The 18974-nt window shown below is 50.1% G+C and overlaps 1 protein-coding gene across 2 annotated transcripts in view; it reads right to left on the bottom strand.

Moving 5' to 3' along the window:
- The window catches only part of LOC147700381 (butyrophilin subfamily 2 member A2-like), a 151647-nt gene extending 133221 nt beyond the window's left edge, over window positions 1–18426 (bottom strand). Inside the window, exon 1 of one of the 2 annotated variants that reach the window (XM_086935745.1) lies at window positions 18277–18426. In XM_086935745.1, coding sequence (XP_086791871.1) covers window positions 18277–18352 — 76 coding nt within the window. In that variant the 5' untranslated portion in view covers window positions 18353–18426. Of the gene's footprint in view, window positions 1–10404; window positions 10497–18276 lie in introns of those variants that run through there. The other variant, XM_086935746.1, reaches the window with a different exon arrangement.
- Between the last annotated feature and the right edge of the window lie 548 nt (window positions 18427–18974).

Raw genomic sequence — 18974 nt, 5'->3', positions numbered from 1 at the left:
CCTCAGAGTGATTGTTCAATTCTTCAAGGTACTTTTTTTTTTTATTAAAAGATCTTTATTAATAGCAAAGCCATTGACAACACCAAATGTAACACTCGCGCACAGTGCATCTCCACATAAAGTATGATCATCACATGAGCAGCAAAGGATCATTTCGAACACAGCCTTATTGCCGGCATCCCGGGGGCCCGGCGGCGAGGTAATGCATCGATAGTATAACTGTGCCATTATGAGCGTTTTGTCGTAAGCCACGTGTTGGTTCGGTGTGGCAACTGGCAATCCACTACTGCAATCGCGGTCAACAGATCTGATACCAAGACAATGGTCAAAAAACAACCCCAACTAAACTCCCATCCCACCCTCTAGAGTGTGTCTGTGTGTCCGCCAACCCAGCCCTAACCAAAATGTCCCCCTGTTAACCTACGTGTACCTACTCTGTGTCCAGTGTCTATCCACCCTCAGTGAACGGTCCCCCCCCGGCAGACCCCAGCCTCAACATCCCCCTCCTAACTCGGAGCGCACCCAACCCGTCCCCCCAGTGTAGCAAGGAACCCAGTCAGAGCCTACTCTTCCACCCTATCCAGGAGTTCAACCGCCTCAGACGTGTCAGAGTCCTCCTCCTCCCCCTTCTGAAGGTGTTCTTTATAAAGATCCCAGAAGTTCTTGGGCCTACTCCTGGGCGGTAACAGGTCGCTATATAGTTCTGTCTGAGTGCAGCAGTACTGTAGGTCCCGCACCCATCTTGTTTTGGTTGGCAGTGGCCCTCGCATCCAGCAAGCCGCTACCACTCTCCTCGCCAATAGCAGTGCCATGTCCACCAGGCGACGCAGAGAAGGGGCCAGTGGCTTAGAATAACCAATAAGCGCCAGCGCCGGTGTGCGGGGCAGGTTCTCCCCCAGAATCTGATCCAGTTCGGCAAAGACCTCCCCCCAGAATGCCTGCACCCCAGGGCATAACCAGGCCAAATGGAAAAAGTCGGCCACCATCGTCCGGCAGCGCTCGCATTCAGCTGTGGGGCGTAGGCCATAACGGTGCAGACGCTCAGGTGTATAGTACACCCGCTGTAGGTATTTAAAATGCACCAACCGGTGCCTGCTATTCAACAAGATCTTACGCGTGCTAGAGCAGCAGTATCGCCACATAAGATCGTCTATGGGGGATTGAAGATCAGCTTGCCAGGCCTCCCTGGCCTTAGAGGGTTGCAATCGCTGATGCGCTACACCCAACTTGTTAACCTGCGAAACGAGCCTCGCCGGTGAGGTAGATTTAATAACATAGGTCAGTTCCGGGACCTCCTCCGGTTCCTCTAAGTCTGGGCCCAGTGTGTCACGGAACGCAGAACGGAGTCTGTGATATTGGAATTTCTGTAGCAGGGTGTGACCTGACTCCGTAGAAGTCAGTTGGTCCCAGGTTTTAAGCGTGCCATCCGCGAATAGGTCCTCCATTCTCTCTACGCCAAGGGTCCGCAGGGCTTTGATCACTCCTTTTTCACCCAGCGGGTCAAGCCAGAGGGCCCACTCGACGGGCATCAGTGGAGAGTATAGCAATGTGCAGTCACGAGAACTCACCAAGTGGTTCCAGGCATGATTGGTCGCCTTAAGCGAGTCCATGTGTCCAACCGTGCGGTCCGTGGGCAGACAGACAGTGGCAGGCAGAGGGAGCGGGTCCGCAAACAGCCGCTCCAGTATAAGGTGCGGTGTCCGAGCATCACCATGAATACAAGAGTGTAAATGCGATGCCTGCGCCACCCTGTAATAGCGTTCTAGGTCCGGTGCTCCCAGTCCTCCCATCTCGCACAGGAGTATCAGGGTCGTCCATCGAACTCTGGGCTGTTTACCACCCCAGGCCAGTCTTATCATGACCTTGGTAAGCTGTTTAAAGAAGACCTTCGACAATACCACAGGCAAATTCAGGAAGAGGAACAGGAATCGGGGGAGCACCACCATTTTCATTAAAGCGATTCTGCCCGAGAGGGAGAGCGGAAGCCTGATCCAGGTATCGACGTCATCGACCAGTTTGCTATATGCCACCCCGTAATTGTCCCGGATTAGAATCTCGGGATCTGTATGAAGGCGAATGCCCAGGTAACGAACAGAGTCGGAGGACCACTGAAGCGGGTACTCCATAGCGAACGGCCGTGTCACCGGGGTGAGCGGAAAAGCAATTGACTTATCCCAGTTCACCTTCAGGCCCGAAAGCGAGCCGAAGCGGACCACCTCACGAAGAACCGCGGCCAAGTTAGCCTCCGGGTCTCTAACATACAGCAGTGTATCATCTGCATAGGTTGATATCCCTATTTTATAGGTGGGGAAACTAATGCCCTCCAGGCTGTGGTATTCCCGAATAGCGCATGCCAGCGGTTCCGCCACCAGTGCATAGAGCAGGGCGACAGAGGGCAACCCTGTTGCGTGCCCCTTCCAATGTAGATCGGCTCCGACACTCTATCGCCCAAACGTAACCTGGCAGCGGGACGGTGGTACAGCGCCCCAATCCGCTGCAAGAACGGCTCGCCCAAACCCAACTTCCGCAGTACACGTACCATGAAGGGCCACTCAACCGAGTCGAATGCCTTTTCCATGTCAAGGAAGATAGCCAGCGCGCTGTTCTCCTGTTTGACATGCTGCATAGTGCCCAGTACCGTGCGTATATTGTAGGTCAAATTTCTGCACGGGACAAACCCAGACTGCTCCGGGGCGACCAGCCCAGGGACCAATAAGGCCAAACGAGTGGCTATGACCTTAGCATAAATCTTAGCATCGACATTCAGCAAGCTGAGCGGTCTGTACGAGCCGCAAAGGTCAGGCGGTTTCCCCGGTTTAGGGATAGTGATGAGCAGTGCCTCACGCATAGTGGGCGGCATTTCACCGTTCTCGCAAACTGCATCAAAGAGGGTAACCAAGTGTGGCAACAGTAGGTCCTTAAAGGCTTTATAAAAACTCACGGTGAGGCCATCCGAGCCCGGGGCACTGCCCGATCTCATACTCGCTAGTGCTTCCAGTATTTCGTCCTGGTGGAAGGGGGCCATTAAGAATTCCCTATCCGAGTTCTTGAGAAACGGCATAGCAATGTGATCTAAATAATCCTCCATTTCCTCCTCCACTCCCTGCGTCTTGGATTGGTACAACCCCGCGTAATATCTCCTGAAGGTCTCTAGGATCTGCTCCTCGTCTGTGACTGTGTCTCCCTCCGGAGTTCTCAGCTCCTCAACAACCAGTGGGCGTCTAGAGCTCCGGACCATGCGTGCCAGTAGCGCACCAGGCCTTTCCCCCTCCCCATACACTCTGGCGGTGGCATATTTACCCATATATAGGATCTCCCTGTCTGCCAGGGCCTGAAACTCGGACAAGAGTTGGGTGATCTCCGGCCCCTCAGAATCGCCGCCGGATTGCAGTCGTCTAGCCTCCAACCCCGCTATCCTATTCTCCAAAGTGGTGAGGTCCCGTCTAATGGAGCGTAAAACACTTGAATGCTTTGACATAGCCACCCCCCTGATGTACACCTTAAAAGCTTCCCAGACCGTAAAGAAGTCGTCTACCGTACCTATGTTTGTCACAAAGAATTGGTCTATATCCTCCGCGATCTCTCCCCTGAAGGCTTCATCTAGCAACGCGAAAGGGGGGAACCTCCAGGTGAAGGCCGGGATCCCCTTCCTGGCTGTTAAGAGGTGTAGGAGGATAGGGGAGTGGTCCAAAAGTGTGCGTGGAAGGACCTCGCATGCGCTAGTACTGCCAAGTACCTGGGGGGATGCCAACCAGTAATCTATCCTAGTGTGGACATCATGGAAGGCCGAGTAATGTGTAAAACCGCCCTTCCTGGGGTGCCTTTCCCTCCAAACATCCACCAGGTCTGCCTTAGTCATTTCGGCCCTCATATACGAGGCCGAAGCCACCGGGTGCCGAGCAACGCCCGCGGAACGGTCCATAGTTGGGTCAAATACAAAGTTAAAGTCCCCGCCCCATAGTGTCCAAGGCTGTGTATGTGACCTGGCGAGAGCTGACAAAGTCGCATAAAATTCAGGGTGGTCATAATTGGGGCCATAAACATTCACTACCAATAGATCCAGTCCCCTACCCACACATCTAGCCAGGACGTACCTGCCCTCCGGGTCAGAGTGCACTTGGATGAGCTTCAGCTGTGAGGAGGGATTGGCCCAAATCAACACCCCACGGGCGTGTGTCGCGAAGCCCGCGACGACTATGTTCCCAGCTAATCCCCTAGCCTGTAGCATCCTACTGGAGTGTGGTAAGTGCGTTTCCTGTAGTAGGGCTAGGTCAACGTGATGTCTGCCGAGATAGCTAAGGACCTTTCTCAATTTACGGAAGTCGTTCAGACCCCTCACATTCCAAGTCAGAAGTTTCAGCGTGTCCGGGGCATGTGTAGGCAAATTCGGTGCAACGTTAGACATTACAAGGATTCACTCGTGCATATGTATCAAGGATAGGCGAATAAGGACACAGCAGTGCACGCAATTCCAAAAACGCCAGCCAGCGTCTCCGAGCAGGGACAGCACCACACCGCAGTACACACTCCGTACAGTTAAACCCCATAAACAACCCCAGGCAACATCTCACCCCAACAAACCAAATCTCAGCTCCCACCCCTCGAGCACCAACCCACCCACAGCCGACCTCCCCCAACCTGGTCAGACAGGACCCAAAGCCCCCCCCATCAACCCTCCACAAGTGTAGTGTTCAACAGTCCAACACTAACCCCTCAGAGAGTTTCTCAACCAAAGGCACCAGGGCAGAGCGCGCCAAAATAGTTCACCACCAAGTGTTCCGAAGGAATGTGTGATCAGCGCCTCAGACCGGCCCCTCTTATATAACAGTGCCCCTCTAGTAGCAAGTATAATCGCCCTCCCCCACCCGTACTGGTCCCCCCAGTTCTGCATTATTTGTCCATGAAAACCTTCCCCCGTAGCTTCCGCCACCTTACCAGCAGCGCGTGGTACCTATGTCCGATCAGCATCTCCACACCCTAACAGAGCAACCCCTATGTAGCGAATGTAGACCTCTCAGGCCTCAGCAAACATGGAGTCCTTGTGGTGCCAGGATCAGGTGACCGCCACCATGGAAGAGTACCAAACCTCTTTACGACCTCTAGTCCTGTTCTTCCAGGTTCGATGCCGAACCGGCTTCGTCGTCCTGGTCTCGCCGGCCTCCTTCCGCTCCCGTGTCCAAGTTTTCAAGGACTTGTGAAGTTCCTTAGGGTCCGTGAAGTAATACGACCTCCCACCGGTGTTTATGCGGAGCTTGGCGGGATACAACATCGCATAGTCCAGGCCCAAAGTTCTGAGTTGTTTCTTGTATGGTGCAAACTGCCGCCTCTCTTCCTGTACCCTGGCTGTGAAGTCCGGGTATAAGGAGATATCCATACCTTCATGTTGTAGTTTGCCCTTCTCCCTCGCCATTCGTAGGGCCGTGTCTCTGTCGCGGTAGTTGAGTAACTTCGCGATAATGGGGCGAGGAGGCGCGCCAGGCTGAGGTTGTGGGCCCAACGTGCGGTGTGCGCGTTCCACAATGAACATGGCGGAGAACACTTCCTCACCCAGTAGAAGCTTCAGCAGTTTCTCTACATACAGTTCCATCTTCCCCGTTTGCGTAGTTTCCGCCACGCCTGTGATGCGGAGGTTGGATCTGCGGGAGCGCGCCTCCAAGTCCTCGGTCTTGTCCTGGATAACATGAAGAAGCCTCTCGAACTGCTTTCTTTCCTTGTCCCACTCTGTTTGAGCCTCCTCCGCTTCAGTGAGACGGCGCTCCGCCATGTCGAGGCGCTCCGCATGTTTATCCACACGCTCCGCCATGCGATCCATGCGGTAGGACAGAGCGTCTATTTTGGTGCCCACTGATGCAATGCTATCTTGGATGCCTTTCTCCATTGCCGCTAACATGTCTCTGAGTTCCGTGGGTGCCGGGGTTGTCGCCGTGGCTCCCTTCGGCGATGTCTCCGGCGCCGCCGCTTCCGACCCTTTTGGACGGCGCCGTTCGAAGGAGAGTTTCCCCTGGGCCGCGTCGTTCTTCCCCATCGCAGTTCCTTATGTGTTGAGGTGTAGAGCGGGGGAGCCCCGCTACGGCAGAAGGCCACGTATGCAACCCTGGGATCTTCGTAAGCAAGCGAAGTACTGCCGCCAGTCACCGGGTTTCCGACGCGACCAAGATGGCGTCTGCAATGGCGGATGAAGCCCTGCAGCAAGTCTCTCACCCTCGCGGCGTAGAAGGCAGTCAGGACCACAGTTCCTGCCCCTGACTACCTCTCCCCAGGGGGCGGCGGGATAGCGGTTCGTCGCAGCAGGGAACCAGATTGGCTATGGCACCAAGTTAATGGGCGCTCCGCCTCGTGGCGCAGAAGTTCAGAGTTGTGTGCTACCCCCTGCCGCGGAGCCTCCGGGCCTTTCACTTATGAGCAGTCGCCGAATAGGAGGGGGAGAACTCCTCAAGCAGTGATAAATCCAATTTTCGGTCCCGTCCGCACCCAGTCCGATCACTCTCAGCGTTGAGGCCGCACGTCCGATGACGTCGCCCGGCCAACTCTCCAGGATAGTGCGCGGCTGCCGGCCTAGTCCACCACTGCCGCTTCGCCGGGAGCAGGAACCTCAAATGATCGGGAAGGCTCACACACAGCCGGTCCAAAAGTTCTCCAAAGGCAGCCGGGGGTGCCAGCAGGCGTTCGAGAGCCCGCTATGACATTTTCGGCACAGTTAAGGATAGTTTAACAGGATTATTCCGGGGCTATGCGAGGAGCCGAAGGCTCACGCGCCCGCCATCGACGCCGGCTAGCTCCGCCCCCCAATTCTTCATGGTACTTGTCATTTGACGGACTGGATATCCCTCACGTTTGTGACAGAGTATCTCACCCGCCAAGATCGTAATCAGGCCCTCAGAGTGATTGTTCAATTCTTCATGGTACTTGTCATTTGACGGACTGGATATCCCTCACGTTTGTGACAGAGTATCTCACCCGCCAAGATCATAATCAGGCCCTCAGAGTGATGGTTCAATTCTTCATGGTACTTGTCTTTTGACGGACTGGATATCCCTCACGTTTGTGACAGAGTATCTCACCCGCCAAGATCATAATCAGGCCCTCAGAGCGATTGTTCAATTCTTCATGGTACTTGTCATTTGACGGGCTGGATATCCCTCGCGTTTGTGACAGAGTATCTCACCCGCCAAGATCATAATCAGGCCCTCAGAGCGATTGTTCAATTCTTCATGGTACTTGTCATTTGATGGACTGGATATCCCTCACGTTTGCGACAGAGTATCTCACCCGCCAAGATCATAATCAGGCCCTCAGAGTGATTGTTCAATTCTTCATGGTACTTGTCATTTGACGGGCTGGATATCCCTCCCGTTTGTGACAGAGTCCCTCACCCGCCAAGATCGTAATCAGGCCCTCAGAGTGATTGTTCAATTCTTCATGGTACTTGTCATTTGTCGGGCTGGATATCCCTCGCGTTTGTGACAGAGTATCTCACCCGCCAAGATCGTAATCAGGCCCTCAGAGTGATTGTTCAATTCTTCATGGTACTTGTCATTTGACGGACTGGATATCCCTCACGTTTGTGACAGAGTCCCTCACCCGCCAAGATCGTAATCAGGCCCTCAGAGTGATTGTTCAATTCTTCATGGTACTTGTCATTTGACGGGCTGGATATCCGTCACGTTTGTGAGAGAGTATCGCACCCGCCAAGATCGTAATCAGGCCCTCAGAGTGATTGTTCAATTCTTCATGGTACTTGTCATTTGACGGACTGGATATCCCTCACGTTTGTGAGAGAGTATCTCACCCACCAAGATCGTAATCAGGCCCTCAGAGTGATTGTTCAATTCTTCATGGTACTTGTCATTTGACGGGCTGGATATCCCTCACGTTTGTGACAGAGTATCTCACCTGCCAAGATCGTGATCAGGCCCTCAGAGCGATTGTTCAATTCTTCATGGTACTTGTCATTTGACGGGCTGGATATCCCTCACGTTTGTGACAGAGTATCTCACCCGCCAAGATTCGCAATCAGGCCCTCAGAGTGATCGTTCAATTCTTCATGGAAATCTGCCCCGAAGTGGGGTCGCGGTGGGACGGAAACCGAAGTCAAAGAGGACCGCAGGCCCTTCTGCCCCTCAGTAGGCCTGTCATTGCTCACTGGTGCCAGAGGACACTTGCGGCCAAGGCTGTTATTTCAGGATAAGTGTGAAGGATTCTCACCATCTTTTTAGGGTAATTGTGCGGAATATTCAATGTAATGTCACCATTTTTCCGAAGTTTTTTTAGGGTTGATCACATTGGTGGCCGGCTTGACTTGCAGGTGGTGAGGTGGAGGTGGGTGCAGGGGTGGTAACGGGGTTGGCAGGGGGAGGGTCAAAGGGGGGTCCCAGGAGGATGGGTGTAAAAAAGAAATGTATTACCTTCCCTCCGGGTTCCACGTCTCTGCGCCTGTTCTTCCAGGAACAGGAAGCACAGCAAGGTCCGCTGACCAATCACAATGCTGCAAAGCAGCGTTGTGTTTGGTAGGCACCCAGGCACGCTGCAATGCAATGAATTGGTGACTGGGCATGTTCTTCATGCAGGCTGTAATGCAGCCTGCACGGAGAACGTTTAATGTGTGCCTGACTGGTTTCGGCGGCCCCAGAGGTCGACCAAACAGTCACTGCGCACTTAGGAGCGGGCACACCACTTCTACCCTGCCCTTCTCCAAGAGCAGAGCAGCCCCACCCACATGCCCGCCCACAAAGCAGCACAAACATAACATGATAATCACTAGAAGTTATTATTATTTTTTAAGTTTCCTCTACCCTGACTACTTGAAAGCAATGGGGCGGCGCTCCTCCGCCACGGAGGAGCCGCCACTGGGGTTGGTTAACCCCCTAATTGGGGAGGATCCGACTTACTTGCCATACAACAAATGTATTGCATTGTTTCATGAGTGACACTTCATAAGCTTTGCCCATTTAGCCAATTAAGTTTAAAAGGTATTTTTTTAGATGAACTATTTGTCCCCAGGCACCTCTGAACATGAGTGTATTTATTTTTTCAGTTGAAGTCAGCGCAGGTATTTACAGCACTTTTCACATTTCATCAGCGACCTTTCTTCACAGCAAACCTTTCTGACACATCATCATCATCACTGTCCACAGTGCCCCCTTCTGGTGCCTTCTATGACTATCAATACTCAGAACACTTCATAATCCTCTCCATCATCATTCTCATTACTATCACTGACCATGGCGCCCCCTTCAGGAGCCTTCCACAACTATCAGCACTGAGAACACCTAATGATAATAATAATAACCATCATCATCATCACCAATATCTTCATAATCATCACCATCTCCATCATCATCATCATCATCATCATCATTACCATCAATGACCACGGTGCCCCCTTCAGAAGACTTCCACAACTATCAGCACTGAGAACACCTAATGATAATAATAACCATCATCTTCATAATCATCTTCATAATCATTGCCATGAATAACCACAGCGCCCCCTTCAGGAGCCTTCCACAACTCTCAACACTCAGAACACTAATCATCATCATCATCAGCATCCAAAAGAATGTACGATTTTAAACAACGTTTAAGACAAAACTTTGAAACAGGCATTACTGCTAAGGCTGACAACAACCTCCAAACTGTACTTCGGTAGCATTAATACTCTCATTTATGAGTTTTTGCCGCAGGGCAGCGCCGCAGGCCTTCCTGCTGTGCTGCCCTACGGTAAAAGAAAAACCCAGGAATGCGCTGTATCTATCAGATGCAGCTCATTCCTGTCCTTTTCCACTGCACCGGCACAGAATGGGCTGCTGTGGGCACTGCAGGCACCATTGCACCATGGCGCAAGGGTGCCTGCATTGCGGGGATGATTGTTTTTGTGCAGGAAGGGATACCCTCCTGCACAAAAACAATCTCAAGAGGCTATTTCCTCTTTCTATGTGTGCTACCGAATGCAGCGCACATAGAAAAAGGAAAAGCAAGGAGAAAGAAAGATATTTTTCCTCGTTGTTTCCCCCTTACGACTCCCCTGGAAAGGCGTAAGTTTTTGGCGCTGCCTCAGAGTTACAATTTCTCATAAATCTGTAGCAGTGCCAAAAAGCCTTGCTGGGAACGCCCCTTGCAACGCCTGTTGCACGCCCTTTTAATGCAGAAAGCTGCGTTAAAGTGAACAAAATGTACAAGGAAGCATTAAGCCAAAAAAAAGTGGCTGCCTGGTAAATATGGAGCAGGCTCCTGCGACACCAGAGCGTCACATAAAAGGGACAAACCGGCGGCGCAAGGGGCTTATTAATAAGCCCTGATGATTCTTTTCATCTGTAGTTTTTCTAATCATGTCTGAGGCAGAGAGGCCCTTTCACGTGCCACGGGGGCCGTAGGGTGTCTGAAAGTCAACTCAACAATACTCACCCAGACGGTAGAGCACGATGTTTATGAATATGTTGACTACAACCATCACTCCCAGGGTTATCCCCTGCATCCTTAGACGAGGGATCTCCCCGCCAGCTGGAAAGGAAATAACAGAATAATGCATTTAACTTTACATGTGGGAGTGGGCCACTGGTCTGTATTTGGAGTACGATATCATAGGATGGCTTTTAATATCCTCAGTTAGTGTGTACCAAGTCACTGCAATAAATATCAGAGGGTGTATGAAGACTGGTCACTGAGCCTCAGTGTGTGCCAAGACTGGTCACTGAGTCTCAGTGTGTGCCAAGACTGGTCACTGAGTCTCGGTATGGGCCAAGACTGGTCACTGAGTCTCAGTGTGTGCCAAGACTGGTCACTGAGTCTCAGTGTGTGCCAAGACTGGTCACTGAGTCTCAGTGTGTGCCAAGGCTGGTCACTGAGGCTCGATATGGGCCAAGACTGGTCACTGAGTCTCAGTGTGTGCCAAGACTGATCACTGAGTCTCAGTGTGTGCCTAGACTGGTCACTGAGTCTCAGTGTGTGCCAAGCCTGGTCACTGAGGCTCGGTATGGGCCAAGACTGGTCACTGAGCCTCGGTATGGGTCAAGACTGGTCACTGAGTCTAAGTGTATGCCAAGACTAGTCACTGAGCCTCGGTATGGGTCAAGACTGGTCACTGAGCCTCAGTGTATGCCAAGACTGGTCACTGAGTCTCAGTGTGTGCCAAGACTGGTCACTGAGTCTCGGTATGGGCCAAGACTGGTCACTGAGTCTCAGTGTGTGCCAAGACTGGTCAATGAGTCTCAGTGTGTGCCAAGACTGGTCACTGAGTCTCAGTGTGTGCCAAGACTGGTCACTGAATCTCAGTGTGTACCAAGACTGGTCACTCAATCTCAGTGTGTGCCAAGACTGGTCACTGAGTTTCAGCATGGGCCAAGACTAGTCACTGAGTCTCAGTGTGTGCCAAGACTGGTCACTGAGTCTCAGCATGGGCCAAGACTGATCACTGAGTCTCAGTGTGTGCCAAGACTGGTCACTGAGTCTCTGTGCATGCCAAGACTGGTCACTGAGGCTCGGTATGGGCCAAGACTGGTCACTGAGTCTCAGTGTGTGCCAAGACTGGTCACTGAGTCACAGTATGTGCAAAGACTGAAATTGACTTTCAGTATCTGCCAAGACTGACCAGTGATTCTCAGTGTGTGCCAAGTTTGAACAATGAATCTTACTGTGCACCAAGACCCATCAGCGTGTATTTGGGCCAGATAAGAATTTTCAAAGAAAAGTGAATGACCCTTAGTGTGTGTGCCAAGGCTGGAAGTCAATCTGTTTGATAAAAAAAACTGGTCAGTGACTCTGAATGTCTGCAGAGACTGGCTGGGGACTCTTAGTGAATGCTACATCTGAATTGGAACTTTCTGTATGTATCAAGGCTCTGTTGTGCCTCACTGTGTGTGCCCCATACAGAATACCCCATACAGAGTACCACTGGCTGGTCTGTGACTCACTGCGAGTGTCATTTGTGGACCATGGCTCATTGTGTGACTGTCTTTCAATATCCGTAAAATCTTACCTCTGACTTTCAGTTGGGGCCGAGTGACCTTTTTTTCTCAGAGCCCCCACACGCTAAATGTTTTCAAGTTTGGCCTCCTTCCAAAGCGTTATGGCAAGGATTGGAGGGAGGGAGGGCTGAGCATAGGGGGATGGGCTGGTGAGATCATGTTGGGGGTACTTTTTATGAAGTTCTCAGCGGCGTAGCAAGGGGGGTGTAGGAGGGGGGTGGTCGGTCCAGGTGGCATCATAAGTTTTGGGGTTAGCGGACCAACCCTCCCCCCCACTCTTACCTGCAGCCGTCTGGGTGGAAAGGACAGGGTTCACCAGCTCACCCCCCGTCTAACCTGCAACCATAACTGGCGGCAAACACATGAACCGCCACGGGCGGCAAACGGTCTTGCCACACCACTGAAAGATCACAATCCACACATAGGGGGTCATTAGGATCGCGGACGGACTTGAGTCCGTCCGCGACCCCTGAGTAGGAGGGAACGTCTGCATGGGCTGCGGCCTTCCCTCTGTGCTGATTAGGATGTGACTGCCAGGGTGGCGGTCACATCCTCTATTTTTAACATTGCGCGGGTGGAGCTTCAAGCTGAACCCGCAGCAATGTTAAAAATGCACGCATTGCATTTGTATGTAGAAAGTGGCAGGCACCACGCGGTGCCTGCCACTTACTGCATACAAATGCAGGGGGGTACCATAGGTACCCCCCATGTGCACCCCCCACACCCTGCCTTCACCTGGGGGTCCGCAACGGGCCCCTGCAGTGAAGTTACACATGCTTTTCCATGGCGGAAAAGCCGCCGCGGAAAAGCATGTTTCCGAGCACATCCTAATCTGGCTGACGGTGTCTGAGAGACACGTCACCATATTAGTGCTTTTCCGCCGTGGTTGTAAGCCAACCGCGGAGGAAAAGCTGCGGACGGAAACCAGGACCCACCAGCCATCCTAATGTGGCGGTGGGTCCGCAGAGGATTCTCCGCATCCTCCAGGCCGGCGGTGGCTTCCGCCGGCCCGGAGGATGCGGAAATCCTCCATCCTAATCAGCCCCTTAATGTGAGACTTATACAAAAGTAAATGCATCAAACAAAAACCGAAATAGATGAACAAACACTGCCCCCTCTAATTGGGGTTATGGTGAGCCCCACATACTCTTGGGTCCCAATGCAACATCACCTGCTGCTCAATGATAGCTGTGGTCTGAGTAGAAAGAAGTGTCATTTGCCTCTTTCACCCCTTCCCACAATACCTGGCCATTTCTCCTATTATGAAACAGGTTCACTGTCCCTTTCAGAAAAACATTATGGAGCACATAGTTCCCCCTTCTGCAGCAGGCATGCCCTTAGCTCTAATGGGAGCAAAGAATCTGAGCCCCAATGACACCTTGTAAAGTAAGCCAGTCATAACTGTGATGCAGTGGGCCCCTCCATCTCCCGGGCCCCAGGGCCACTGCACCTACTTCCCTTCTGATAGCTACTAGCCACTTCCATGCAAGTGGACTGCCTTCTCTAGCCTTTCTTAAAAACATGGCCCCCTGTCAGGCCCCATCCCCAGCCCTGCTATTTCTTTGAGATGGAAGTTGAGGTCTCTCCTCAGCATCAAAACCCACGGCGCCCCTAACCCCTCCCTCACCCCTTTTAAATCATTGCTCTGGGGTCCAAAGCAGCAGTGGCACTGAAGGATACAATGGGCCATAATGCAAGCAAGGAACACAAGTTAAAAAGGCATAATTTGAGTTTCATTTTCCTTTCACAGCCTGGGCCCTGGTGCTACTGCACCTGCAGAACCAATGATACATAAAGGCCGTATCCTCTGCCTATACCACCGGGCAATCATACCTATGCCCAAGACCCAAAGATGAAGGCCTGCCCCATTGGGCAAAATAAAAATGGGGTAAAAAAACACGTCTTTGCTCCCCAATCTTTCTCGGACATGCAGGGCTGGTGTGGAATTTAATGTTAACAAGGACATTCTGCATGTGAACAGAAGTGGAAGTGGGAGGAGTCTATGGGCAAACAAAAAAACACAAGTGAAACCACTTGACCTTGTGCGCACTGTTGCACTTCCTGCTGGAGGGCTTCAGTTTAATTTATCAACACAAATTATTTCAAATATTCAACAACATAAACTTAATCTAATAAACTCAAACATTGGATTACAATATTTCATTAGTTGTTCACATATACATTTTATACTTTTTACAGTGCCCTATGCATTTCGGGCCACTTGGCCCTTCCTCGGGGGCTGTATCTGAAAGTAAACAGAAAAATTCATACTATTTGACATGATCCTTCAACATAATAGAGAATGCAGTACAAGAAATTTTCAACATAGTGACTCTGTTGTTTTCACTCACCTTTCTAGATTGCTTGAACCCCCTTTGAAGGTTATTCGATCACTCCTCCAACTTTCACTATTCTTTTTCTTCACCATTTCAGTCAACACTAGACAGCATGCACTTACTCTGAACAACAAAGTCACCATGTTGAAAATTTCTATTGAAATATTGTAATCCAATGAAATTTGCAACTGGTCATAATGTTTGATTTGAAGTTTGGAATATGAAACAAATCACTCAATGTTTGAGCTTATTAGATTAAGTTTATGCTGTTGAATATTTGAAATAATTCGTGTTGATAAATTAAACTGAAGCCCTCCAGCAGGAAGTGCAACAGTGCGCACAAGGTCAAGTAGTTTCACTTGTGTTTTTTGTTGATTTGAAGTGCACAATCTGGACATTGTGCTTACCTTATCAGCACGCACACAAAACGTTTAAAACTAGGTATATAGCCTTAAAACAAAAGGAGTGCCCAGCCCTTATCCTTTATTATTATTAGGAGTCTATGGGGACCCACTTGCATGAGTTTATTTTTTACTTTACCAAAATAGTTTCCATTCTTTTTGTTAAAAGACGACCATATTGTCCCTGAACGGTCAATGCTGGCCTTGCGGTGTCTCTTGCTGAAAGAGAAAGGAAGGGGCCGGTCTCCTGTGCTGTGAAGCCTGGGGAGGGGGAGAGAGCAAAATAAGAAACAGGCCTTTAGACCGGGTGTGCCTGCTACCTGAAAGAAATGTAAATGTGTGCAATTGGTTAATCACCAATGTAAATGCTGTTTGTCCAGGGAGGACCGGGCTTGGCAGTTCGGGCTGAACTGTTCCCACAAGGAACAGGGTCAAGACAAATTTGCATATGGCTGGGTTCAAACTGGGGTGGTGTGGTAAGCATAAGAATGATGGATTTAACCCAGATCCTTGTGAATGTTTGTATTGTCCAGCATTCCGCCCATCAATTGTTTCTTTTGCATTGGAAAACTATCCAACACAAATCCTGGTTTGTGTCGGAGAGATTTGTATTACAAAAGTAATGCAAACTCATCACAAAGTATTAGTAAATCTAGGCTCTAGGTGGCACTGCACAGCCTTGCGTTCATTTGGTTACAGTCCAACGCAAATGGTGATTTGCAAGGAATTGTAAATACCAGTACAATGCTTTGCTTTTGGTTTCCGTTACAAAAGTAATGTAAACCTAGCTTTCTTTATCATCTTTATTTTGACATGAATGTCATAAAAGAGGGCACAATGTATCGACAATAAAATTTCAGCTGGAATCATTACATTTTAGCATAAAAAAAACAGAAATACATTGTGCCAATAAAACTATTTCATCATAATAAAATAGAAAAGCATTATAAACTGTTAAAAAGAAAGTCGACTCAAATTCACTACCCTAGCTAATAACCTTCCAGCACCCTGAAGCTATACAAAGGTACACTGGTTCTCATTTTACCATAAATTTCCTTCTGATGTTCCACATAGTAGCTAAAAATTTAGTTACAGCAAAAACAATTACTGGAGATAAATCAGTTTTTAATATTCGGTAGGAGTGAAAACACTGCCTAATCCCCAAGTTTTTGCAAATTGGAACAATCCAGTTCTTCCTGGGTGCCCGATATGCCAGGCAGAAGAACAGTACTTGCAGATAATTTTCTAGCTCCGCGGTGCAGGCTGGACAATTTTTAGAAGTAGGTGGGCACCATCGGCTAGTAAGGGCTCTAATTGGCAGATAGTCGTGTCTCCATTGGAGATACAACTTCCTAAGACCAGTAGGACTGATATCATCAAGAACGGTCTCCATTTTGTAATAGTCTTTCCTTGCTAAGAATGTGCTCGATAGTGTCCCCATTTGGGCATTCATTAAGCAGGCAGACAGATTGTGATCATAATACAAGTTGACAAGCTCTTTACCGGATATGATTCTACAAGCTTGTTCCTGGTTAATCCACAGTAGGGGGCAGCATAGCCTCTCAAATTCCTGCCTTAGATATTTTAGCCAGGGAAGTTTCCATGCATTCGGGAGATTTAGCAGCTCCACCAGTTCTTTCCTATAAGTGGCGAGTTCTGGGGTTACCCAGAGTCGCCTCCAAAAAGTTAAAGGCTTAAGGCCCAATTCCTCTTTTAATGGTCTCAGTCCCAGATCAAGCCTTAGGGGGAGCAGGGGTGTACTTATAAGCAAAGATACCAACTGCCTAAGGAACTTATTTTCCGTGACAGTAATTGCAGGGGCACACTGGTGACCCCACAGTTCGCCACCATAGATGACCGCCCCACGGGCCTGCATTTTGTAAATTTCAAGAGGTGGGCCAATAGGTTTTAGCATGGATTTATTTCGTAATTTAAGGATGCCCCCGCCTTTTTGGAGAGCTTTAGTTGAGATTTAATCTGATGTTGAACCCAGGTCATGTTTTCATTGAGAGTCAGAGCCAGGTACTCAAACGTCTGCACTCTTTCAAGCCGGGCACCTCCTATAGCAGGGTTTGGGCGTGATGTTTTCGGAGGATTAAAAATCATGAATTTCGTTTTAGATGTATTTATTTCGAGCCCCCGGTCATGGCAAAAGGTGACAAAGCCATCCAAGACTCGCTGATTACCCATCGGAGTCATAGAGAGTAACAGTGTATCATCTGCGAACATAATCGCAGAGATCCCTGACCCAGCGAGCCTTGGGGCATCTCTATTGGGGACCACGTTCAGATGGGGGATTACTCTGTTGACGTAGAGGCAAAACAGGGTAGGTGCCAGGACGCAACCTTAGCTTACCCCCCTGCCAATGGAGAAGCTAGATGACAAATTGCCTTCTCTCCCGCACCTGACCCTTGCGAAATTCTGAGTATGAAATCGTATTATGATGTTTAAAAGGGGGGCCGGGATGCGTAAGTCCCCTAGAACGCTTCGGAGTTTCCGACGTGGGACCAGATCGAAAGACGCACGAAGGTCTACGAAAACAGTATATAATGAGCCGCCCTCTACCTTGACCGTTTTCCAGAAGAGCATGGTTAGTCTGAAAATCTGGTCTGTGGTGGATACGTTCTTCCTAAAGCCCGCCTGATACGGGCTTAGAATTTCAGAGTCCTCTATCGAGTCCAAAAGGCGGTCCAAAATCAGCCTTGCAAAGAGAGTCTGAGATACATCTATTAGGCTGACTGGCCTGTAGTTGGCTGGGAGCAGAGGCGGCCCCTTCTTGAATATAGGGAATAAATCTGCTCCCAGCCAAGTATTTGGGACCGCCTTACCTCCAAGGATTGCATTAAAAATCGTTAGTAGATAGGGAGCCCAGATCCCAGGTTCATGTTTATAAAGGTCACCCGGAACCTTATCCAGCCTGGGGGCTTTACCAGCAGGGAGCTTGGATATAGCAGCCCGGACCTCGCCTAGAGTGAACCTAATCTCGGGTGAGCCAGGGACAAAGCTGTTCAATATGTCACCTGGAAGGAACTCCATATGGGAATTGTCCCCCTTATAGAGGGTACTATAGTGTTCTTCCCATACCTCTGCTGCAATGTTCGGCCCTACTGCCAGCTCTGGTTCAACCGAGCCAGTGCTCACAATCTGCCAGAACTTCCGTGCATCTTTAACCGCTAGGGCAAACCTAGCACAAAGTCTTTGTGAATCTGGGCCTAAATCCTTTGCACAAACTCACTTCTCCACCATTGTGCAAGGTTGTGTGATGTGCAAGGAAGCCTGGTCAGGGCCCCAGTGTAGGAGATGGCAGCAGCCGCAGGCCAGTCTTAGCACAGATGGTCCTGCGCTGTTCTTCCCTCCCCTCCTGCGCAATAGAGTGTAGCAAATATGCTGCTGCGTCGCGTGTGCTGCGATTAGGTGTGGTTCCTTCAGTTGCCCTACGAAAGCCGTATACAGTGTAAACTTCATTTATTCTGGACAGGCTGCTTCAGACACACTACTAGGCAAGAGAGGGGGTCTTCAGTCCCACTGTCCAGACTGCACAGCACTACCCATTGCCTTCATTTGAGGTGTACTCACCTCTGTCCTGCGGGACTGCATCAGAAGTGCCTGTAGATGAAGCCTGACGCCTTCTCTGAGCCCTCCTCGATGACATCGGAGCCCCCAATGATGCTCAGGATACTCAGAGAAGCAGGAAGCAGTGAGAGGCACTTGGTATGAGCTGCGTCTCTTGAGCCACTAGGGAGGGATCTATAGAACAGATACAGAGACAGGAAACTCCGCTTAGAAAGTGCTGATGTGGCAGCAATGTGTGTGTGAGGGGGTAGATAATGGGGTGCAGATAACAGTCTAGAATAACCTCAATTCCACACTCCTGAACAATATATACATGCAGTGAGGCTCCACTCAACACCCCAACATTGTGTGTGTGAGTGCGTGTGTGCACGTGTGTGTGTGTGTGCATGTGTATGCGCGTGAGACCTATGCTATGAGGACTGAATTGGTCCTCATAGCATGGGTAAACCCTGACAGAAGCAGGCAAACACTATCTTTGTGAGTATCGGTGCATTAGGAGGACAAGTCTCAATAGTGTGTTTAGGTACTTTCGAGCGAGTGTATCAAAAAACGAAAAGAGCAGTAATATGTGCCACGGTCCATTTTATAACCTACCCTAGATCAAAGTGCGTGTGGAGTTAGAATAGTAAATGCACACTTCATTAGCGTCAATGACCGGTCCTCATAATAAGAGAGAGAGAGAGTGTGTGAGAGTGAGGGAG

This window comes from Lissotriton vulgaris, chromosome 8, assembly GCF_964263255.1.
Source record: "Lissotriton vulgaris chromosome 8, aLisVul1.2, whole genome shotgun sequence".
In the NCBI taxonomy this organism is placed as follows: Eukaryota; Metazoa; Chordata; class Amphibia; order Caudata; family Salamandridae; genus Lissotriton; species Lissotriton vulgaris.
The sequence above is the reverse complement of the archived record's forward strand: the minus strand, read 5'-3'. Positions and strand labels throughout refer to the sequence as shown.